This window comes from Muntiacus reevesi, chromosome 13 (genome assembly GCF_963930625.1).
Source record: "Muntiacus reevesi chromosome 13, mMunRee1.1, whole genome shotgun sequence".
In the NCBI taxonomy this organism is placed as follows: Eukaryota; Metazoa; Chordata; class Mammalia; order Artiodactyla; family Cervidae; genus Muntiacus; species Muntiacus reevesi.
Window position 1 is genome coordinate 68,257,858 of NC_089261.1, and position 25,980 is coordinate 68,283,837.

At 36.1% G+C, this 25,980-nt stretch overlaps 1 protein-coding gene across 3 annotated transcripts in view; it reads right to left on the minus strand.

The window, feature by feature from the left end:
- The window catches only part of TLL1 (tolloid like 1), a 284,429-nt gene that overhangs the window by 16,735 nt on the left and 241,714 nt on the right, over nt 1-25,980 (minus strand). For 2 of the 3 annotated variants that reach the window (XM_065904757.1, XM_065904756.1), the window contains exons 17-19: nt 19,457-19,582; nt 16,570-16,697; nt 2,071-2,284 (exon numbers count right to left, since the gene is read on the minus strand). In XM_065904757.1, coding sequence (XP_065760829.1) covers nt 2,071-2,284; nt 16,570-16,697; nt 19,457-19,582 — 468 coding nt within the window. Of the gene's footprint in view, nt 1-2,070; nt 2,285-16,569; nt 16,698-19,456; nt 19,583-25,980 lie in introns of those variants that run through there. The other variant, XM_065904758.1, reaches the window with a different exon arrangement.

A 25,980-nucleotide genomic window follows, 5' to 3' on the forward strand; every position in this document is an offset into this window, starting at 1 on the left:
CCGTGGAGGAGGGCAGGGTCCTGGCCTGGAGGACCCCACGGCCTGAGGAGTCTGGTGGGCTACGGTGCAGAGGGTGGCCAAGAGCCGGACACGACTGAAGCGACAGTTTTCTCCTGGTGTCTCAACAGTTAATGCATTAAAGCTGGCAGCAGTGTATGACAAAAACCACTACAATATTGTAAAGTAATGAGCCTTCAACTAATAAAAATAAATGAAAAGAAAAAAAAAAAGCTGGCAGCAGGTGTCACTATAGGCCAAGTGACTTCAGTAAGTATGTATAGCTGAATGATTTTAAAGGACACTTACTGGACTTCAAGGAATATATTGTTAACTTTGCTCCAAATTAAAAAACAGTTATTTTATATTTTTGCCTAAAATTTTTCATATTTGTCTAAACTATATTTTATTTCTTAAAAACTTCCATTATAACTGACATTTGACCTGTAATGGTCAAATTAGGGATTAGGGTTAGGAAAAATATCATATTGCATACCAAATAAAAGTGAAAAAGTTAGGCTCTGTAAATAGAGAGTTGAATTCAAACTTTGAATCACAGGAAGATATTAATGTGAAAATTAGCTAATAGGTAAAGCAAAAACTTTTAGTTGCTCTTTAGGATTTTAGCAATAACAAAATTTTTGAATTTCTAGCTATAGATTTCTATCTGTTAAATATAACATATAAACTGAATTCCGAAAGTTAACATGGAATACACCATATAAATATTTAACATAGTTCTTCTTAATCATACCACATTGGTAAAAATATTAATGTGAAAGTTAACTAATCAGGTAGGATTTTAGCAAAAACAAAAATTTCCAATTTAAAGCTACAGATTTTATCTATTAAATACATAAATCAAATTGCTAAAATTAACATGGAATACACCTTATAAATATTAAGAGATAGTTTTCTTGATCTTTGGGGCTTCCCTGATAGCTCAGTTCTTGATTATGAATCAGCTCAAACTACTGTGTTTCTTTTAATTAGCGCAACAGCTACAAAGATCCAGTTCCAGTTTCAGTTCAGTAGCTCAGTCGTGTACAACTCTTTGCAACCCCATGAACTGCAGCACGCCAGGCTTCCCTGTCCTTCATCAACTCCCGGAGCTCGCTCAAACTCATGTCCATTGTGTCAGTGATGCCATCCAACTATCTCATCCTCTGTCGTCCCCTTCTCCTCCTGCCTTCAATCTTTCCCAGCATCAGGGTCTTTTCCAATGAATCAGTTCTTCCCATGAGGTGGCCAAAGTATTGGAGCTTCAGCTTTAGCATCAATCCCTCCAATGAATATTCAGGACTGATTTCCTTTAGGATCTTTTGATCTCCCTGGAGTCCAAGGGACTCTCAAGAGTCTTCTCCAACACCATAGTTCAAAAGCATCAATTCTTCAGTGCTCAGCCTTCTTTATAATCCAACTCTCATAACCATACATGAGTACTGGAAAAACCATAGCTTTGACTAGATGGATCTTTGTTGGCAAAGTAATGTCTCTGCTTTTTAATATGCTGTCTAGGTTGATCATAACTCTTTTTCCAAGGAGCAAGCATCTTTTAATTTCATGGCTGTAGTCACCAACTGCAGTGATTTTGGAGCCCAAGAAGATAAAGTCTATCACTGTTTCCATTGTTTCCCCATCTATTTGCCATGAAGTGATGGGACCAGATGCCATCATCTTAGTTTTTTGAATATTGAGCTACAAAGGTAGGACTTCCCTTTTGGCTCAGCAGTAAAGAAGCTGCCTGCCAAGGCAGGAGATGTGGGTTCGATCCCTGGGTTGAGAATATGCCCTGGAGAAGGAAATGGCAACCCACTCCAGTATTCTTGCCTGGAAAATCCCATGGAGAGAGGAGGCTGCTGGGCTGCAGTCCATGGGGTCACAGAATAGGGCACAGCTTAGTGACTAAGTAACAACTACAAAGGTACTTAGGTAGGTTGCTACATGGTTCTCAAATATTTTATGCAATGTTTCAGTGGGATTTCTTTTGATCCTGTTAGAAATACCCTGCCTTCCCTAGAAGAGAAACTTGGTACTTACTCAGGAAAGAGAAGCATCATCTAATTTACTCACCTGTAGAATGTGTGGCTTGAAAACCTTTTCTTTGAACAGACGCATCAGAGACAAACCGAATAAACATGTTGTTTCCAGTAGCCACAAGGGGCTCTGGTATCTTGTTCCCACACAGTCGTCCAAGAACTGGTGATTTTTCTGTTTCTCCATCAAATACTTCCAAGTGGTCATAAGCACATTCTTGATGCTGCTCAATCTCAAATTCAGTAAAGGCCTATTAAGAAAGAAAAAAAGAACATTTATAAAGCCACATATCACTCAAAATGGGTTCTTTTCTTTGCAGCAGAAAGACAAATACTATATATTAATACATATACAAGGAATTTAAAAAGACAGTACTGACAATCCTACATGCAGGACAGCAAAGGAGACACAGATGTAAAGAACAGACTTTTGAACTCAGTGGGAAATGGCGAGGGTGGGATGATTTGAGAGAATAGCATAGAAACATATATATTACCATATGTAAAATAGATGACCAGTGTAAGTTCCATGCATGAAGCAGGGCACCCAAAGCTGGTGCTCTGGGACAACCTAGAGGGATAGGGTGGGGAGGCAGGTTGGAGGGGGCCTCAGGAATGGGGGGGGACATATATACCTGTGACAAATTTGTGTTCATGCATGGCAAAAACTATCACAGTATTGCAAAGTAATTATCCTCCAATTAAAATTAATTAATTAATTAATTGAAATATATTTTCAGGGTTTGAAAGTCATTTAATCCATCTAGCACATTATTGAAAAGGGTTGTGAAATCAATAGAATATAGAGTCTAAGAAGACATAATGAGGAAAACAATGTAATAATATCATGTGAAATTCTATTTGACTATTGCAACTAATTCTACTATTGCAATTAAGTCTACTCCAGAAATTAGACAGATTATAATAGCAAAATGATACTTTATTCTGAGTTTGTAACTCTTAACAAAACAATAAGAGAAAATCAGCTTAACTTCATCCAGAGGGTTTTTTCTTTTTTAGCTAAATATGAAACCTAACTTCTAAATACTAAGAAAAATATTCTATAAGGGAAATAACACCTGAAAACTGTTGCATGCCAAATAATTGTCTCTTTGGAACGGACTTTGGAAGCATTCATCTATCAATATAAAGAGCAAAGAAACCCACTGTGTAGAAGAGAAAACTTTGAGAATGATGGGAGTAATGACATTCTAAAGCTTATCCTATAAGTAAAAGTTAAAAATAGGATCAGAATTTACAGACCACAGGTGTGGTCCATTGATTGGTCCATTGAAAATGAAGTGAATGAGATAACTAATGGGCTACTTCAATCTCTAGTGAAATGCAGGATGTCTGGAGTAAATCATAACATCTGTTTTACAGAACAGAGAAAAACCACAGAAGGTGGCATTGAGCTAGTGGGCTAGGGGCTATGTTGACACTTGGTTGGAACCAACTGACTTCAGGTTTTTATCAAATTACTAACAGAATCTGACTGATTTTGTAAGAGTCAGATAAAGCAGTTTGTGTAGCTGATACATTCTCAGTAATGCAAATAACTCTCATTAATTAAAGTATTGATGAATTTTCCCCTTGGAATTAATAGCAGCTTGTAAGGTCAGTTGCAAAGATTGGGTGGTCCTTTTCCAGAAGCCAGCTTAACCCAAATGCTCTACCACACACAAGCAAAACATGACTAATTCATATGCTGAAATCTCATAAATCTTCCCTGTAATATGCTAGAGACATACATGTAGAGACATCTCCATATATAGTGACTTTGTGTTAATATGAAATATTTCTAGGCCATAAAATGGAGTTCATGGAAAAATGGAAAATTTTTTTAAAAACTGACTTTAGAATCCCCGAAGGTAAAGTAAGATACATAATTTATTGTTTTATACTCTATCACACATTCTGAGGCATGGATCTCTATGTCTAAATGATGCAGAATGTGAAAATTTCCAGTCACCAGGAATCAATGCCATGGAAGTGTGCCTCCCGAAGACACTTAGATTCTCAAAAAAAATTCCCACAAAATCCTTCAAATTTACAATGAAGACAGGACAGAAAAGTTGATGTGTGGAGCTATAACGAACTCTGATTTCTGCTGAAACACTGCCCTCATTTTGGGGGAATTTTAAATACCTTTCTTAAGCATCTGCACTGAGACTTTACAAGACAGTTTGGTATTCAAACATTTAAACCTTATTCACTCCATTATTATACTTCTATGATTTTAAGGTTAATGATCAGTGTTTTAGAGAGACCAAAATGAGTGAGTAGTAAGAAATTCTAAATCATTTAAAGGGAATCATTCAAAAGAAACAAAATTAACATTTCATTTTAAGCTCTGGAAAGAATAACTGTGATTTTTTTGGAACATCCAAGCAAGCCTAATCTACCTTCCTAGCTTCCAGCCAGGCTTCCATACACAACCCCTTCACAAGCACATTACTTTGCCAACAAATGTCCATATAATCAAAACTCTGTTTTTTTTTCCAGTAGTCCTGTATGGATGTGAGAGTTGAACCATAAAGAAGGCTAAGCACGGGAGAACTGATTTTTTTGAACTGTAGTGTTGGAGAAGACTCTTGAGAGTCCCTTGGACTGCAAGGAGATCAATCCAGTCAATCCTAAAGGAAATCAATCCTGAATATTCATTGGAAGGACTGATGCTGAAGCTCCCATACTTTGGTCACCTGATGCAAAGAGCCAAGTTATTAGAAAAGACCCTGATGTTGGGAGAGTTTAAGGGCAGGAAGAGAAGGGGATGACTGAGGATGAGATGGTTGGATGGCATCACCAACTCAATGGACATAAGCTTGGGTAAATTCTGGGAGTTGGTGATGGACAGGGAGGTCTGGCGTGCTGCAGTCCACAGGGTTGGAAAGAGTTGGAATAAATGAGCGACTGAACAACAACAACAACAAAAAGGGACTTTTGCCTGAAAAAGTATTCTTGTCTGAAGATCTCTTGGACAGAGGAGTGTGGCAGGCTACAGTCCGTGGGGTAGCAAGAGTTGGACACTACTTAGAGACTCAACCACCCCCAGAGGTACCTTTACTGAAAGTACAAGCACTAGCTAAAGGATAAGGCCACTCAGAGTCCCCACATACATTCAGAGAGGACAAGACAATAAAATAACAGTGCTTAATGTGGAAATAAAATTTAGCCAGGGTGACTATAAACTTAGAGAATTAAAGAGACTGATACAGTGTGAGCAGTTGTGAAATGAAATTCAGACCTCGCTCATTCTATCCATCCTTTGCATTTTCCTGTCTTTGATGAGAACTTTGGTTCTCATCATTTGGTTTTTCTCAAGATATTGGAAGGATTAGAGGCCACTGGAAAACAATGGCACAATTGAATTAAATCCCCGTCTTCTGACAACAGTGATCAAATACACTTATAACAGGTTTATGGTGGAGAATTATATATCACTGTGAGTGTTTTGTTTTCTAAATATCCCACATATGAAGCTGTAAACTACAACTTAGCAAAGCTTGGATACAATACATAAAATTAAAATGGTACAAGTATATTAGCCTATTGCTATGTGATCCTATGCCTAGATCTTTTTTCAGTTGTTTAAATTTTTTTAAGTGTAATTAAGAATATGAAAAAACTACCAAAAATTTAATGATCAGTAGAGACTTTCAGAACAAAAACATGGTAAAGCCAGGAATGAGAGAACACTATTCCTTTACATTCAGAACTTTATCCCTTTTCTACAAGGAAGACTTTTTCCAAGTATATTTCAGCCAAGGTTTCTTTTACTTTAAAAATATTATGATGCAGTTAGCATTGAATGATTAACACACACACACAAATACAAACTCCAAAAACAAGGTAAATATATTTGCTTCCTCCAGCAAATTTGCTCCAGGAAATTACCACACACTTAGTGGCTCAATACAATACACTTTTATTGTGCTAGAACTGTGGAAGTCAGTGGTCTAAAGTGGGGGAGGAAGCACCATGCTGCTTCTGGGGGTCCTTGGTGTGATCTGTTTCCTTAGATTTTCTTCAGCATCTAAAGGCTCCCCTCATTTCTAGGCCCATGTTTGCTTCCTCCATCTTCAGATCCAACAGTATAACACTCGGCTCCCTCTTGTAAGGACCATTAAGATTACTTCAAGCCCATCTAGATATTCCAGGATAATCTTTTCATCTGAAGACCTTTGATTTAACCACAGTGCCTTTTGACATATAAGATAATGTATGCAAAGGTTCTGAGAATTAAGAGATGGTGATCTTTGGAGGATGGGGAGCATCTTTCTGCCTACCATAGAAAGTAAAGTCAAATACTTTCACCCTCTGTGATTTTCAGGGGAAATGAGGGCAAACTCTTATAATTACATGATTTCAAACTTTTTTATATGTGAATTTCTTAGTTCAAGTAAGTAAACTAAGTCCCACAGAAGAAATCTGACTTGAAGCCTGTTTTTTAATAATTAAACTTTTTCTGGGACACAACTATGTCCATTAATATGTTGACTGGTTCCACCCATCGGCACACAGGGTGCTTAAAGTCTTCCTGAGCCCACAGCCAACTCTGGACACAGCCCTGCCCAGCAGAGGGCCAGCTCTACCCATCAGAGAACAGAGAACAGATGAAAGAAAGTCACAATCCTATAACCTGTGGGCCTAATCTGTCAAAGTAGGCCAAACCCTGCCCTGGGGCCAGCCTGACCCCAGCCCACTAGCAGGCCAGCACAAACTCTGGGACATCCCAAGAGTCTGTACCCACTTGTTTCAGGAACTGCCCCCACTCCTCCTACCAGTGACCTCTGGAATTCCCGGACCCTGGAACCAGAGTCCAGGGCCTGACTCTGCCTGCCAGCAGTCCTACACTAATACCAGGACAGATTTCACCCACCAGGGGGTGGGCTACAACCCCGAAGTCTTATGGACTATTTCCATCAGTGAGCTAGCTCTAGCCTTGGGCCACCCTGGATTCTGCAGCTGGCCACCTTATGATCAGGCCCCTGTGTGGAACAGCCAGCAGCCTTCATACAAGGCAGGTCCCAGCAATCAACCAGACACGGGGTCAACCAAGCCTAACAGGCCACCCATATATTCAACGTGCCACAACTAAAAGACTCACACAGTCCTAATAGGAAGATCCCCTAGAGCATATAGTTTGGGTGATGAGAAGGGAGTGCACTGCTGGGACACATAGGACACCTCCTGCAAATGGTCACTTCTCCAAGATCAGGAAACAGAACCAAACTATTAGATACAGAAAAATAAAAACAGCAACTTAGACAAAACAAAGCAACAGACGAGCATGTTCCAGATGAAGTAACAAGATAAAAATCCCAGAAGAACTAAATGAAGTGGAGCTAGGCAATCTACCTGAGAAAAGGTTCAAGGTAGAGACTGTAAAAATGATCAAAGAATTTGGGAGGAGAATGAGGCACAATAAAAAGTTAGAAGTTTTTAATAAGTTAGAAAATATAAATGACAGAGAGAGATGAAAAATAAGCTGAAAACACACTAGAAGGAATCAAGTGTAGAATAAATGATAGAGAAGCAGAATAGAAAGCTGGAAGAAAGAGTAGTAGAAATCACTGGCGATGAACAGAGAAAAGAAAAGAGAATGAAAAGAAATGAGGACTGTTGAAGAAACCTCTGGGACAACATCAAATGCACTAATATTAGTATTACCATCTCAGAAGGAGAAGAGAAAGAGAAAGGGGCTGATAATATATTTGAAGATATAATAGCTGAAAACTTTCCTAACATGGGAAAGGAAACAGTCCAGAGAGTCCAGGAAGTATGGAAAGTCACATATAGGATTAACCCAAAGAGGAATGCACCAAAACACATTGTAATTAAAATGACAAAAAGAAAAAGAGAAAATATAAAAAGCAGCAGGGAAAGGCACCAAGTAACATACCAGGTCATCAAATTAAAAGATACTTGCTCCTTGGAAGGAAAGCTATGACAAACCTAAACAGCATATTTAAAAAACAGAGACATCACTTTGCTGACAAATGTCTGTATAGTCAAACTATGGTTTTTCCAGTAGTCATGTATAGATGTGAGAGTTGAACCATAAAGAAGGCTGAGTACTGAAAAATAGATACTTTAGAATTGTGGTGCTGGAGAAGACTCTTGAGAGTTCCTTGGACTGCAAGGAGATCAAACTAGTCAGTCCTAAAGGAAATCAGTCCTGAATATTCATTGGAAGGACTGATGCTGAAGTTGAAGCTCCATACTTTGGCCACCTGATATAAAGAGCTGACTCGATGGAAAAGACCCTGATGCTGGGAAAGATTGAAGGCAAAAGGAGAAGAGGGCAGCAGAGGGATGACACGATTAGATAGCATCACCAATTCAATAGACATGAATTTGAGCAAATTCTGGGAGATAGTGGAGGACAGAAGAGCCTGGCTTGCTATAGTCCATGGAGTTGCAAAGAGTTGAACATGACTTAGCAACTGAATGACAGAAAACTTAGAAGAAACTCTTATAAGACTATCAGTTGACTTTTCAGCAGAAACTGCAGGCCAGAAAGGAGTGGCATGATTTATTTAAAGTGATGAAAGAGAAGAAAAATCTATAGCCAAGAATACTCTACCCAGAAAAGTTCTTTTTCAAACTTGATGGATAAATTGAAAGTTTTACAGAAAAGCAAAATTAAAAGAATTCAGCACCACCAAACCTCTTTTACAACAAATGTTAAAGGAAATAGTCTAGGTGAAAAAGACAAGGCCATAACTAGAAACAATAAAATTACCAAATGAAAAGTTTGTCAATAACACAATAATAGTAACACCTCACTTACATCAATGGACAGATGATCCAGACGAAAAATCAAACTGGAAACATTGGCCTTAAATGGCCCATTAGACCAGATCCATCTGAAAGCACTCTTAAGTGCACACGGAATATTCTCCAGGATAGGTCACATGCTAGGCTATAAAACAGGTCTTAGTAAATTTAAGAAAATTGAAATCACTTCAAGCATCTTTTTGGACCACAATACTTTGAGACTAGAAATCAACTACAAAGAAAGAAACTACAAAAAACCACAAACACATGGAGACCAAACAATATGTTACTAAACAATTAGTGGATCACTAAGTACTGAATTTCAAACTGATAACGCCACACACACACTTGACTATGGTTAAATTTTTAATAAAAATTAAAAAAAATTAAATTATTTTGTCATATTATTCTATCATACATCATTGTTTATGGGCACTTAATAAAGTACTATGCCAAATACTTTGTATACAAGTTCATGTCTATATACACAAAATCTGAGTAAGCAGCAGCTTCAATTTTCAGATGAAGAAATTAAGGTTTTAAAATGGTAAGTATCTTCCAAGATAACACAACTAATAAGTAGAAGTGCTAGGATCTAGACACAAGTCTTTTGCAACCAAAATGTATGTTTCTAATCCCTCCATATTTCCCTGATGCATACATTTGCTTAATAATTTATTTAATCATTGTAACTTTGCTAGGATTTTATTCTAGTAAATATTCCTAATCATAATAGGAAATATTATTTTCTATTTAAATTATTACATAAGTATACACAGCAATTATGGATCTCTTTCTTCTCTGATGTAGGATGTTATAAGGAAGAATAAGAATTTTTTGTAGAGACAGAATGCCTGTGCCTGAAGGTAATTAGGCCCCTACCACTTGTATAAACTTGCCAAGTTATCTAAACTGCCCGGGACTGCTTCCTTATTGATGTGTCATTTATGACATCAACTTCAGCTAAAATACAAGATACCACTATGAAACCACTGGGAACTATACACACAGTCTTAGACCAGATACATTTTTAGGAGGTACAAATGTGCCCAGTCAAGCTATATTTTACTATTTGGAGAGCACTTTCAAGAAATGGAAAACCTAAGAACATTCATAATTTTACTTGTAGAATTTCATATAAGAGAGTGACTATCTTAGAATTTTTTAAAAATGACATTCCCAGGCTCTTTGGATCCCAGTTCTCTAGCTTACTGCATTTATACGAAGATAACATTTCAGGGTCTTATAAATATAAGAGAAAGTACGTGCAAGAATACAAGAAATCCTCAAGAACTGATATACTCACTCATACACACAATTCTACTTAATATTAATATTCTGTTTTATAACAGAAAAATCATTATTTAAAGACAAAAATTAATGAATATGTTCATGGGATTTCCCAGGCAAGAACACTGGAGTGGGTTGCAATTTCCTTCTCCAAGAAAGAAGAATAAGCCTCTCAAAATTGTTTTTAAAATGTGTCATGGAATTGTTTTCAGGGAAAAGTCCTTTTTCTTTGCTTTTATATAATAAAATACTTATAAATGTTTTCTTACTTGTCCATGCAGCCTAACGTAGGAGGAATAACTGTAAGCTGTAAATAAGCTCCATCCATGGGGCCACCACAGCTCCCTTTGCCTTTTCTTTTTGCCTGGTCTATAAAGAGACTAACTTGGAACTGAGTATCTATCAGCAGCTCTTGAAATAACAGAATTAAGAGATTTTAGAATTTTCCAAGTTTCCTTGGAATCTACTTTCCAAATTTAGTTTGGATTCAAGTTCCTCCATTAAAATTAAGGATCTTAGAGAAATCAATGCATTTATTTTAAACTCTGTATTTTCTTGATCAAATCTCCCATATAATAAATGTCAAAGCTTATAGGTAGGTGGTTGGTTGGTTTGAATATTACAACAAGGGTTAGCCAAATGTACATTGGCTGATATCTGCAACAGAATAGTGATTTCAGTTATAAAGTAGATAAGACTCATTAACAATTATATTATAAGCAAGGAGACAATAATAGTAAACATAAGGAATAATAATGCCAAAATGGTAAGAGTTAGAAGGTATAGCAATAAAGTAAACTTGTTGGTAGCAAATCTGTTACACACTTTCTGCTGATACTGATTGTTGGAGTTATATTGTGAGTCAGATTTTATATGAACATGATTAATGATGTAAGAGAGTAGAATCAATATTATGCTCTGATTCAGAAACCTCAGAATGGCAAAAATGTGTTTTAGCAAATCTTACAGGTAATTCTGATACATGTTAATGTTGATAAAATCTGCCTTAGACTGCAACAACTTCTACAAAATCACAAAGTCAAATACTTAAAAAAAGATCAGTAGTTGCATTAAAGCTCTTATTTTTCTTCTAAAAATTATCTTCTTAGGATACCAGCAGGTATTATTGTTGACCAGACTGTTTCCTGATCTTCATGTGGAATATTTGCCTGTAATTTGTGAAGAAGCAGACCATCCTAGAGTTGAAAGGGATGCTCAATAAGCTGACAGGTATATAACTGTGAACAAATAAAATTATTGACATATTTTCAAGTTGAGGTATATTAGAAGTTCCATTTCTTCTTGGATATATCATAGAATGCTGGGACTAGTGTTACTCTACTCTATCTGTGCAAAGAGCCAACTCATTAGAAAAGACCCTGATTTGGGGAAAGATTGAAGAGGAGGACGTCAAGCTGTATATTGTCACTCTGCTTATTTAACTTATATGCAGAGTACATCATGAGAAACGCTAGGCTAGAAGAAGCAGGAGCTGGAATCAAGACTGCCGGGAGAAATATCAATAACCTCAGATATGCAGATGACACCACCCTTATGGCAGAAAGTGAAGAGGAACTAAAGAGCCTCTTGATGAAAGTGAAAGAGGAGAGTGAAAAGGTTGGCTTAAAGCTCAACATTCAGAAAACTAAGATCATGGCATCTGGTCCCATCACCTCATGGGAAACAGATGGGGAAACAGTGGAAACAGTGTCAGACTTCATTTTTTTGGGCTCCAAAATCACTGCAGATGGTGATTGCAGCCATGAAATTAAAAGATGCTTACTCCTTGGAAGGAAAATTATGACCAACCTAGATAGCATATTAAAAAGCAGAGACAGTACTTTGCCAACCAAGGTCCGTCTGGTCAATGCTATGGTTTTTCCAGGGGTCATGTATGGATGTGAGACTTGGACTGTGAAGAAAGCCGAGCACCAAAAAATTGATGCTTTTGAACTGTGGTGTTGGAGAAGACTCTTGAGAGTCCCTTGGACTACAAGGAGATCCAACCAGTTCATCCTAAAGGAGATCAGTCCTGGGTGGTCATTGGAAGGACTGATGGTGAAGCTGAAACTCCAAGACTTCGGCCACCTCATGTGAAGAGTTGACTCATTGGAAAAGACCCTGATGCTGGGAGGGATTGGAGGCAGGAGGAGAAGGGGACAACAGATGATGAGATGGTTGGATGGCATCACTGACTCGATGGACATGAGTTTGATTAAACTCTGGGACTTGGTGATGGACAGGGAGGCCTGGCGTGCTGCGATTCATGGGGTTGCAAAGAGTCGGACACAACTGAGCAACTGAACTGAACTGAACTGAACTGAAGAGGAGAAGGGGATGACAGAGAATGAGATGGTTGGATGGCATCACTAACTCAATGGACATGAGTTTGAGCAAGCTCCGAGAGACAGTGAAGGACAGGGTAGCCTGGTATGCTGCAGTCCATGGGGCCGCAAACAGTCAGACATGACTCAGCGACTGAACAACAACAACCTTACCAGGAAAACCTATGTAAACAAAATCACAACTTTGCTGAACATGTCAAAGAGCCAAAGTCACTAGTCAAACACGTACTATCAGTCCACTCACTCTCAGGCCCTGTCAAGGAAAGATGAGACACATGCATCTGCTCACTGGTGACAAGACAGTTAGGATGCCATTAACTAAGTTACATGAATTTAGCTACAGTTGTGATGTACTGTAAAGGTCAGGTGTGGAGTTGGATGCAACATCCTAAGATCTGTAGACACAGGAGTTTTTACATATGTGCACGCTCTTCCCCATGGACCTCAATCTCCTGCTCATGAGAAAGATGTGGGAAGAGCAGGAGACAGACAAGTACCTTCCTTGCTATTTCAGGCTTGGATGGGAAAGCGGTCACTTCTGGGAGAAAAGCATGAAGTCCTGTTGCAACCCTTCTGTGGAGAATGAAATAAGTTTCTGAGGGAGGAGTTGAAAACCTGTCACCACCAGGGCAAACATGTAGACTCCCTGTAGAAAGGTGAAAAACACATGAACAAATAAAACTGAGGAAGTCTTGGACCCAGGAGCCTACTCCAGTAATACCAGAGACCTTCCAACACATTGGAGAGGGAAAAAACAAACAAACAAAAAGACTTTCCCACAGAAGATCAGCCAGAGATATGAGATGCAGTTTGGCTGTCAGGAAGAGAAGAGGCAAGACCACTGGGAAAGGATATTTCTAACACCTAAAAATAGATCCTGTCTGAGGTGGAGAACCCCTTTCTCTCACCACCAGACTACCAAGTACCAAGAAGCATGTAACTGCAGTCTTTCACTGGTTGACTGAAAATAGTCTGAAGAGGTATACAGTTGTGGTAGACATGAATGAGGACACTAAAGCTAAAGATGAAATATTGAGAAAATGCATCTGAAAATTCAGCCTCCAAGCTAAAACAAAGGAATTAAAAGTCAATGGTCCACTGAAGGTAATCGTAGGATAAAGACAACCCAAGCTCAGCTGATTACTGACTATATTCACTCAGCAATATCCCTTCCCATATACACATATTCACTAACAGCCTAACACAGCCTGAGCTGTGTCCATTTCCAGATATAAAGTCTCTACTGTTAAGTATGTAATGCTTACTTAGTTGCTCAGTCAAGTCTGACTCTTTCTGACCCCATGGACTGTAGCCTGCCAGGCTCCTGTCTGTGGGATTTTCCAGACAAGAATACTGGGGTGGGCTGCCATATTCCTTCTCCAGGGGATCTTTCCAACCAAGGAATGGAAACCACGTCTCCCGTGTCTCCTACATTGCAGATGGATTCTTACCTGCTGAGCCATCTGGGAAGCCCCCTAAAAACATATTATCTGATGATTAATCAAAAATTACATGGCACACAAAAAAGCAAGAAAAAAACACAGTGTTAAGAGAGAAAATAATCGTCAGAACAGACTCAAACATGACCACTATGTTTAATCTATCAAATGAGAAATTTCACAGAGAGGGTATTATAAATTGAATTGTGCCTCCATGCCAAGTTCATGCATTGAAGCCCTAATCCCAATGAGGTCATAAGGATGAGGCCTAATCGCACAGGGCTAATGGTCTTATAAGAAGATGACAGACACCAGCACCCACTTTCTTTCTCTGTCTCTCTTTTTTTCTCTCCACACACATACACACAGATGAAATGCTCTGTGAGGGCTCAGTGATAAAGCAATCATCTGCAAGTGAAGAATAGAGGCCCCAGCAGACACCAATCCCCACAGCACCTTGATCTCGAAAGCCTAGCCTCCAGATCTGTGAGAAAATATATTTTTGTTGTTTTAGACATTCAGTTTGTGATATTTTGTTATGGCAACCTAAGCAGACCAACACACATTGCAATTCTACTAATGAATCAAATGGAAATGCTAGAAATAAAAAAAAGAGAGATAAAGTATACCTTTGACAAACTCATCAGTAGACTGAAGACAGTTGAATAGACAATCACTGAAATTTAAGATTGGTCTCTAGAAATTACTCAAACTCAAAAAGAGTGGCAAAAAAGAACAGAATTCAAGAGTTATGGGATAATATGAAACAGTCTCACATATGTGTAAATGAATCCCAGAAGGAGAGAGATAATAAAGCAGGAGAATTGTGAAATAATGAGCAAGAGTTTTCAAAAATTCATGACAGATATCACAATACAGAGAAATTTAGAGACTTCTCAGAAGGACAAATTACTACACAGACAGACAACACTCCTAGATATATTACATTTAAACTTCTGATAAAAAAAATGTTGAAGGTAGTCATTAGAGAAAAAAACACAGAAATGAAATTAAGATTTACCACAGACATTAAAAACCATCAAGAATAGTAAATAAAAGAGTCCAGAATTTAACATGAAGATGGCGCTAGTGGTAAAGAATGGGTCAGGAAGATCCACTGGAGAAAGAAATGGCAACTCACTCCAGTATTCCTGCCTGAGAAATCCCATGAACAGAGGAGCCTATCAGGCTGTGGTCCATGGAGTCACAAAGAGCCGGGTACAACTGATTGACTGAACATACATATTTAACATGCCATCTTAGAATTTTATACCCAAAGAAAATATCTTCAAAAAATGAAAATTCATAGATATACTCTATACAAAATACAAAAAGAAATTATTCAGGGAAAATAAATATGATATGAATCAAGACTTGGATCTACACACACACACACACACACAAAAAAAAAATCTTCAGGAAAATCCATTTTCTCAACTCCCTTAGCTACTGCACTGGTCAATGCAGCTTCTGTATCTCAGTCCATAAGCATCAGAGGGTGTTCCTCTCAACCAGGGCCTTGAACAGGACTGGAAAGCAATCAAGTTCCTATAGTGCTGTTATTTTAGCACCTAGTATCATTACAAAGAGTGGCTGAAATTAACTTATGTCTTTGTCTAGAAAGTCATTTATTGATGTTTTACAAGTATGGTGATTGGAAAGAACTCCATAGTAGGAATATGAATGTCTCGAGGACAGTCTCTAATATTATTCTTATTCTTATGCTGCATGTGAATAAGATACCTTTATTGGGGGAAAAAAACAAAACAAAACAACAAACCTCACTGAAGGAAAGTGTTCAAACAGAACTTTAAAACTAACTTCATGGCTGGATCGGCCCACTAAGCTACTATGGACTTATAGCCTCATTCCCAAGACAATTTCTTTTTCTTTATTATGGTTCTTGTTAGACTGTTCTGAGCCTTGCTAGTTGGCATTCTTTCCTGCATTTGACAATAGCATAGTGCAGAAAACTGTCAAAATTTCTATATTCTATGATTCTGTTTCTTTAAATTATACTCTTCAAGTATTCTGTAGCCTATTATGAAATATAAGATGTATTATCAGATGACCAGGCTCAAAGAATACAAGAGAGAGGATGAACATTACATTCATTTTTGAATTTGGAAGAAGTCTAATGATATCTGTACTCGTCTAAACAGGACAGCTACATTATGTAAAAATAATACTCCAGAAATCACAAGACAAAATTAGTTTTACTATTAAAAAACACATATGCTTTGTATACAAGACATATAGAATTGACACAATAGAATTTAGTATGCTAAGTTGAAGTGAATACTTCTAGTTTCCTTCCTGAATTTCTGACTTTTTTTTTTCTTTTTACATCTCCATTTGAAAACATTATTTTCAATAACATATTAGGAAGTAAAACTTACTGTTTTGCAGTAACTTTGGCAATGCCCTTTAAAGCTTCTCATCCAGGATAAGAAGACTATATGAGAACTATATGGCTACCATTACTATCACTTTGATTAGGAAATCAGGAATTTAATCAATGTTAGTAGGAAAACATAAGAAAGTCTTTTCCATCTGTCTACTAACTCAATTCAATTAAATAAACATTCATTTTATTATTTTATTTCCACATACTAGCTGTGCATGTGCAAGACATGAGCAAGCAGCTTAATAGAAAAAAAGAATAATGTGCTCACTTACTAATTTGATTCGATGACCAGGAGTGGCACTGATTTCCCATGTGCATTCTTTTCTGCTTGGGTACTTGTCTGGCCAGTTGGGACTGGTGATGAAGCCACTAGGACTGTGAATCTTCTGTTCACACTCAGCTGTGCCAATAATGATAGTATCAATTAGTGTGTAAATCTAGCCCAGGATTGGGCCATCAAGGAAGCAGCTTACTTGCCCACTATCTTGCTGAAAAATTTTCCTGAATAACTAATCATCACTCTACAGCTTATCATATTCATCTGCTTTGGCAAACATTTTGCCGAGCATAATCGTAACTAGACAATGACTGTTTTTGAGTTCACATGAAATTAAGTATTTATAATGAATTAGATAAATGCCTATGAGAAAATAATTATTTTTAACTGCTGGATTTGTAAGCTCAAAATTTAGCAGAGTAACATTATTGATAATCAAAGGTATCAACTCTTGGTACTGCAAAACATTTAATGCAACGTCACAACAAAAACAATGGACTGTGACATTTTCAATTATTTTTCCTATTAACATAGCATCATTTATAGTTAACTAGGATCACTAAGCCACTTTATGAAACATATCTTTACATTTTTTCTCTCCCTTTGTTAAAGTACACACATGAATATCCAAATCATAATTTTAGCTGCTAAAGTAAATTTTTTTGTAATTTCAGCAAAGTAAGATGAAACACTGAGGGGAAAACATCTCATTCAATTAATATGAAATTTCTTTTAGATTTTACACAGTTTAAATAACTTCATCTTGGGGGAGGGCATCCAATATTGCTAATGAGTGCGTGCACTGTTGCTTCAGCTTTGTATGACCCTTTGGGACCCTGTGGATTATAGCCCGCCAAGGCGCCCCTGTCCATGTGATTTTTCAGGCAAGAACACTAGAGAAGGTTGCCATGTCCTTTTCCAGGGCATCTTCCTGACTCAGAGATTGAAACTGCATCTCCTGCAGCTCTGGCATTGGCAGGCAGATTCTTACTGTTGAGCCACTGGGGAAGACAGAATATTTCTAATATCAAACTTCAAAAACAAGTAATACTGTGTCTTCGACTTGTGTTCTAACTATATAACTTATGAAGCATCATGTTGTGTATCCTGTGCAGACTGGAAATTATCTGTTGTATATTGTGTCACCCATTCTAAAATATAACTAATTCTCTGAAAATTCCTAAGAAATCTCAAGGGACACGCGTTACTATATGAACTAAACACTTGTTAAGTAGTAGTGCTGCACGATAAGGGTAAAGTGACCGCACCGCCGTGCTGCTGGCTCCTGCCTGCCTTCCAAACCCTCGCTTTAACTGTGCCCGCTTTCCACAGGGAACTGGACTTGTAACCAAGAAATGCAACAACAACAACAAAGGAGTGAAGTTTAGCTCGTTTTAAACAAGATAGGTTCATACAGCAAGACGTAAAGCCTGGGTGCTGTCTTGATAAGGGTTTTCTAAGTTCCATTATCCCTGTCCTTGCCTTGCTCATGTGAAATGTGGAATCTTCCAGATCTGGCAAATAGCCTGTGAGACAAACCCAAGAGGCTTGCTGCTGAAGTGTATAGCGTGCTGAGTATCACAGCAGCAGTGAAACAAACCCAGCCTCTTTACTGACGGAAAAGAGGAGCGTCATTAGGCGTGCCTGGATACACTTCTACATAGAAGAAGTTTCCTAGAAAGTCCTTTCTCGAAAATATTTATCATAAAGAGAGACTTTGGATATCTAAATTTATCTGCTACCTGTGAGTCACTACAAGCACACTCTGTAAAAACTTTTTTTTTTTCTAAATTATTTTCCACATCTCAAAATAACTGGGTCTATTCCCCAGCCTATTGATTTAATAGAATTCTGTACCAAGTTTCACACATCAGAATCTCATTGGTTTATACATGAAAGTAAAAAGAGGAAAGAAATCTTGCATATAACTCTGTGCAACATCATTAATTTAGTGAAATAGAGGGGAAAAAATGTGACATGACCATATTTGAATGAAGCTAATGGAATGAGGGTCAATTCAGGGTATTCTGTAGGATTCAAATGTGCATACAAAGAATTGCTATGTAATTGTGGTTTTAGTCAGGCATCTGCCACTCTACCTGTGCTAATGACTAGTTATAAACCTGTCTCAGTAATAAATTCAAGCTAAATAGAAAGCTTTATTTTCTTTTTAAACAAAATAGAAATAAGGAAGAAATAAAAGAAGGAAGAATTAAGATCTTTTCCCCATGTAGATCACATTGGCTGAGGAGATGAAGATAACTGTCTTTATAAAACCTTGGAATATAGTAAGAACGTAGGACCAAAACCTGATAGGCTAATACTGTGCTATTAAGATGTTTTTATGTGTGTGTGTATGTGTGCGTGCTGGGGAGGCGGGTGGGAAACCATGACTTAAAACTCGAAGTGGCACAGTATTTTCAAATGTCTTTTTTATGGTAGGAATTTGACTTTGAAACAGCTGGTATTTAAAGTGACAGCATTCACGCAGCACGTATACAAGATATGTTGGGGAGGGAAATTAAGCCAAATGCAGAGCATTTAGCAGCAGTTTAAATATGGAGATGGGTATGAGGCCTGTTAAATGAAGACTGGAGGATAATGCAGTGCTTCCCTGGTTGCCAGACAGCATCACGGCAGCCCCTGCATCTGTTACACAGTTATTCTAATGACACCTGTGCATGACGTGCAGAACCTTGAGGTAATACAGTTTCCAATAGTGTGACTTGGATCTCTGAACACTGGGTGTATTTTTATTTTTGACATTTGAACAGTTAAAAATTACTACGCACTGATATGATTAACTCTACCTGGAAGCAGTGCTTTACCCAAACTGCATGAAGTTCTAGATACCATCAGAAAAAATGACCTTTCTTTCATACCTTCCTTGCAATCATGCTTATTCTCATGCAGCACAAATCCATTTCGGCACTGACACAGGTAGCTTCCCATTGTGTTGACACACTCGTGTTGACACCCGCCATTATCCTTAGAACACTCATCTTTGTCTAGCAAAGAGATAACCCCATAGATTAGTAAGTAACTTTAAAAATGAAGGATATGAAAGGAGAGTCATTTAGTTGTAGTTAATATTGGCAAAGGGTAAACTAAGTCACAGCTTTCCCTGTCCCCAAAATAAAGCTTAAAACAAACAAAATTATTAGTTCTACCTAGTCCTTGTTTAGCTTGGAGCCTTGTGCCATGAATTGAATTTCCAAGATCACTTACATTGGATGACAACATATAGGCCTCTTTCATTTCTCTATTGGAAAAGTTTTGAGTAGGGCAGAGGAAATAAAAGAATATTTTTCCAAATAATCTTAAAAATTTATTGTCAATTTTTAAAATCAATTAAAAATTGTGAATAATTCGAATAAATGCAAATAGGGGCATATAAATGGAGGGAAATCCTTCACTATGGCATATAGACAGAGGTTAAACAAGGTTCCAGGATTAGTGTGCAATCATTTTTAAAAACCACTCATTGTAACTACTGTAGCTGATTTTTTTCATTAACTTTGCAGTTATGCCTAACATTAATAAATCTGGATATTTTATAAGATTTCAAGACAGAAAAAGGCATCATTAGATTATCTTGAACAAGAAACAATTAATATATTTTAAATTAATCTACTCAAGCAAACCAGTTAATTAATAAGTAATTCCATAAAAGAGCTTTTAGTGTGCTAGAAGTAAAGGTTAGCATAGGAAATATGAGCTCTAAGAAATAACCAACAAATTCACTACAGGGAAAAAAATCCCAACTCTATTAGCAGGCAGTCAATTCAGTGAGAGGCATCAGCCACCATATTACATTGCTTAGCAGTCATTCCATGAATGGTTTGTCCATTAAAGTCAAAACTGGCCTCTGCTCTTGATATATACATATGATGGTTCTTCACTCAGACCTTCCCCACTCCCATAGCACAGAGAACAAAAAGGACATATGACAGTCACATCAGAGATTAGGCTGAATTTAAAAGTTACACTGTCAACTGATATTTCTAGTGAGGATTTGTGAGCTCATAGTGGCACACAAATAGCAAATGCTATTTTTGCTTGTTTTAATCAAATCAGTATTCCCCCTATGGAGATGGGTGTAGGAAAGGCATTTTATCCAAGAATCTGATACTAATATTTGTGAATCCATTTATTTTTTCCCGTTTTGGTGGCTGATAACATGACACACCACATGCATGCTCTTGGGATATATTCACTCATTGGCAATATCAGAATATACACACAGGCAGTTCTGAAATTTTTAAGAACATATCAGGATCAATATGTCTGCAATTTATGTGTCCTCTATTTGTCCTTAAGACTTCCATAATACTTTTAATAGTTAATATTGAAGCTAAGAAAATAAGAAAAAAAATCATAGAATAAGGAAAATTTATCTCTAAAGCAGCATCGAATATTAAAGCAAATAAGAAATCAGAAATTAATAGAAAGTAGCCTTGCAAGATTAATTTTCAAGAGGTTCATAATTTGGAAGTACTATTACCTTAACTGTGAACACTATAGGTGATAATTTGTAAATTTCCACGCAGAAAGGAAGAGCGGTGGACTAGACTCCCTACTACCACGTTGTCAGCTACCATATTTCCTAATTCGGACAATCAGTCAGTAGGTGATTTACATTTCTTATTTTAATATACCTTTCCAGGGGCTGTTTACTTAAGATGCTTTGGAAAAATACTTCTTTATGAGTTGATGCCAAATACACTGCATCACTGTAAATGGAAAGAGTCAATTAAAAAATTTCTGGTGATAGAATTACTCTGAAATAGATACATATTTCTTATAAAATATATATCTAATGATTGCTTGATAATCTTAAAATCTGATATAGTGAACTATGGTTGTACTCTAGGTCAACCAGATTTTTGAGAGTTGGTTGGAAATCTAACAATTGTAAGTATTTTACTTTTAAGAAATTAGTTTACATTTGCAATTGACTGGTAAACAGGTTGCTCAGTGACAAACCTATTGGAGCAGGGACCACCTGAGTCATCCCTTCATTTGGATCTGTTGGACTGCCATGAATGAGAGAAAAAATGTTAAAAAAGAACACAGGTTAATATGCTAAATTTTTCAACTCATAGTCATTTTATAATGAAAATAATTCCAAAACATAAAATATTTCTAACATTTAAAGTTGATTGTAGTAGAAATATCATGCTACAAGATATTTCTAAGGAGAATTATTTTCTTTAGATTTGATAGAACAAAATCTGATTTGTGGTAATGGTAAATACAGAGAAATAAAGTTGAAAGTGAAACAAATCACATTTGAATAATAGTTTTTGTAGCCAGTTTTTCATATTTCTGTTGTGCTGGAAAAATAATAATAATTTAAAAATAATTTTTAGAGGAGGAATAAGAAAATGAGGAACAAGAGGGAGAAGAAGGAGATTTTATATATCATACTGAGTATTTTATTATTTTTCAGTTTCCCAATTAATTAATGTTTTCTTCTTCCCTACATCAAACATTGCTTAATATAATCAATGTCACATGAAATTAAGAGTTATCAAATATATTGCTAGAATATATGTGTAAGCTAATCTAAACTAAATTAAAATTCAAAACTGGGCAAAAAAGCAGCATATAAAAGTCATAATGCCCAGCAAAGCAGTGTATAAAACTGCCCACACATGCCAAATAGTCAATATGAAAAGAGAAAATTTCAGTAAACATTGGAATACTTGAAATTATCCAGACTTTTTACATTGTGCAGACAGAGAAAGCTATTTATTTAACTTAACGTCATTAAAGATGAGTTACACAAATATATTCTCAATGTCTTATAAAAATCATCAAATTTGAGGGAAAAACAGTAGCAAATATAATTCTGTTTTCATTTTCTTTCCTTTTTATCTTCTTAAGACACAAACTACAAATATTTTGAACAATAAAAATCCAAAGGAAAAGAGAAGGAAGGAGGATGTGGAGTTTTAAAAATTTCTCAGACTGTCTGCATAATGAATTCAATAATTGATAATTCTGTCAATGATTTATTTGAAATTTTCTAGCATTTTCATACTGTCAGCATGGGATTTTAAGAACTGTTTTTATTAAAGAGAAATAAATGTCTTATTGAGTAGAAATCAAACCATTTAATTTTTCAGAGGGCAATTAGCCTCCCTCTTTGGAATGGACATATCTGATTTCCATTCCTTCATGTTAGATGAAGGAAAGGTCCATAATTTTCCCATCATTTTCCCATCAGAGGCCTGCAGAGTATCTCTGAGACTATCAGAGACCATCAGTCTATAATAATACATACTGGATGGAACTGAAGTGGCAACCTGTATCAAGTTCTTGCAAGAATCAAAAATAAAAATTTTCCCTTTGCAGAAAGCTTCCATGTCTGTAGAAAAAAGAAGTAAGGGGTCCACGCACCAGAACAGAACAATATATGAGAAGACACACTTAAAATAAATGCTCAGATATAAAATAAACATCTTACACACTCATGCATACACACATACACAATATATCTCATGCATGTGTGCATGCATACAAGACACACAGTTTTCAACACAAAACTGTTGAAAAAATAATCACCTTCAAATGAGTTCTGATAAGCTCTATTGAGAGCAAAAACTCAGACAATTTGCTCTTTCTAAAATATGCAAATATTTAAATATCATTAATCATGAAACTTGGAACTAGATTCAGACTCATAGAAGAGCCTTAATTGTGTTACTACTTGAAATTAATCACACTAATATTTAAAGTTTTGTTAGGATAATATCAGGTTGAATTTATTCTATAAATATCTATGACCTTCCCATGAGAAAAAAAAAATGGTGTGTAGGAGAAACAGTGTAAAGTAATATCTATAAACACTGAAAGGTGGATAAGATAAGAACCAGAGCAGTTGAAATCACCTGAATATAGAGGAAGAAAAATCACACAAATCATTTTATCTGACTCCTATATTTGTTACACACATAAATGAACTCAGAGTCAAGAAATCTGGGCTTTAATGAGCTTATCTGTTAAGTCATCATTGCATCATTTTACCATTACAGGGTTGCCTAAAGAAGGTGGAAGGTCTATGTACATCTCTCATTGCCTGAAGATATTTGTTATATTATTTCTAAATAATGAACACTGTGATTAAATTAAAACTAGTTTCCCAAATGTTATTTTTACATGCATAAAATCTTACTAATGTTTCCTTTAAGTTTAACCTATATAAGGAAAAATAATTGTGTTATTAGTAGAATACAGTTAATTTTGCTTAATCCCTTAAAGTAAGTAAACTATAACAAGTACACCTATGCAGATTTGCATATTGTATTCAAATACAATATCATATAAAATTAATTTAGGCTTTACTTCATATAAAGTAATTATTGTTCATTTAAAAACAAACCTCATTCATTCATAGAAAACAACAGTAATATATTATTAAACCAGCTATCTTCTAGAAAATGTTTATATTATTAGACATTTTTGTCTCATATACCTAATTACATGAAAATTTAATAGATACATAATTCAATATCATGCTCAAATAACCTTAGTTTTATTGTCATAATTTTCTTATTTACTTGTACTATTTCATTATATTGCTTTATAACACACCCTTAATATCAGAAGTATATAACAGTAATTATTGTAGAGGAGCTTATGAATATTCTGCTGTATAAAACAATAACTTATAAATTTTCAAACTATAGCATGACTATTTTAAGACATTAGGAATTTATACAATGATTTCTTACTTTGCTGAACATGAAAGTGATAGAAATCTGTATTAATTATTTTGCTAATAAGTTCTTAGAGTCATTCTTCTAATTCCATTTCTTAGGTCTATAAAGTGCTTTTTGAAAATCGAAGGTACGTACAGACATTAGTAAAATTTCAACATGATTATTTCATTAAATAATCATTGTATTTTAAAAATAATGCTATAGTTTAATTTCATTTTATTCATTAAAAATCTAAGTATATTTCCTTGTGTTTTTTCTTTCTTGATGAATCACTTAGTTGCAAGAAAGCTAGAATATATTTTTAAATAGCTTTCCTTTCTATATAATATGAGTTCACTTATAATAAATACTGTTTATTTTTAAATTGAATTTCTTGATAAAAACTCTGGGGAAAGTTATGTGGAAAAATAGCTAAACATACTTCTTATTATATTTTCATAAATCATAACCACTTCTGAACTTTTTAGAGAACTGGTTATAAACAGAACCACTTAAGATTAAGTCTCCATAAAATATTTCTGGATTAACATACACAATGCAGCAAATATTTATTCTATTGCCTATAACATGTTGCAAACTAACTATAAAAATAAAAATTAGAAAATTTAACTCAATTAAAAACACATATTAATATTATTAATTTGTATTAATATTTATTAACTGATCAATAGATGGATTTAAAGTTTCACAAGTTTCAAAATAATGTTTTTAAGAGAAATAATTTTGAAATTGGGAAATTTAGGAAATTTCACTGATGTTTATTTATTTCCTTAAAATTTAGGGACTTTTAATCAAATTTCAGCTCTTTAAGAGGGAATTTTTAATGTGAATTGGTTAAGTGTAAGTCACTGAGTCATGTCCAACTCTTTGAGATCCCATGTACTGTAACCCTCCAGGCTCCTCTGTCCATGGGATTCTCCAGGCAAGAACACTGGAGTGGGTTGCCATTTCCTTCTCCAGATCATTAACCTTATCCACCTCCAAAGTCATTGTATGAAAATATTGCCATAATAACTTTGTGTTGTTTTTACTGGTGTTTGAAATATCTGATTATAATGTATATAAGATCTAAGTCAGCAAATTTGGAAAACTCAGCAGTGGCCACAGGACTGGAAAAGGTCAGCTTTCATTCCAATCCCAAAGAAAGGCAATGACAAAGAATGCTCAAACTATCACACAATTGCACTCATCTCACACACTAGCAAAGTAATGCTCAAAATTCTCCAATCCAGGCTTCAGCAATACGTGAACCATGAACTTCCAGATGTTCAAGCTGGTTTTAGAAAAGGCAGAGGAACCAGAGATCAAATTGCCAACATCTGCTGGATCATCGAAAAAGTAAGAGAGTTCCAGAAAAACATCTATTTCTGCTTTATTGACTATGCCAAAGTCTTTGACTGTGTGGATCACAATAAACTGTGGAAAATTCTGAAAGAGATGGGAATACCAGACCACCTGACTTACATCTTGAGAAACCTGTATGCAGGTCAGGAAGCAACAGTTAGAACTGGACATGGAACAACAGACTGGTTCCAAATAGGAAAAGGAGTACGTCAAGGCTGTATATTGTCACCCCGCTTATTTAATTTATATGCAGAGTACATCATGACAAACGCTGGGCTGGAGGAAGCACAAGCTGGAATCAAGATTGCTGGGAGAAATATCAATAACCTCAGATA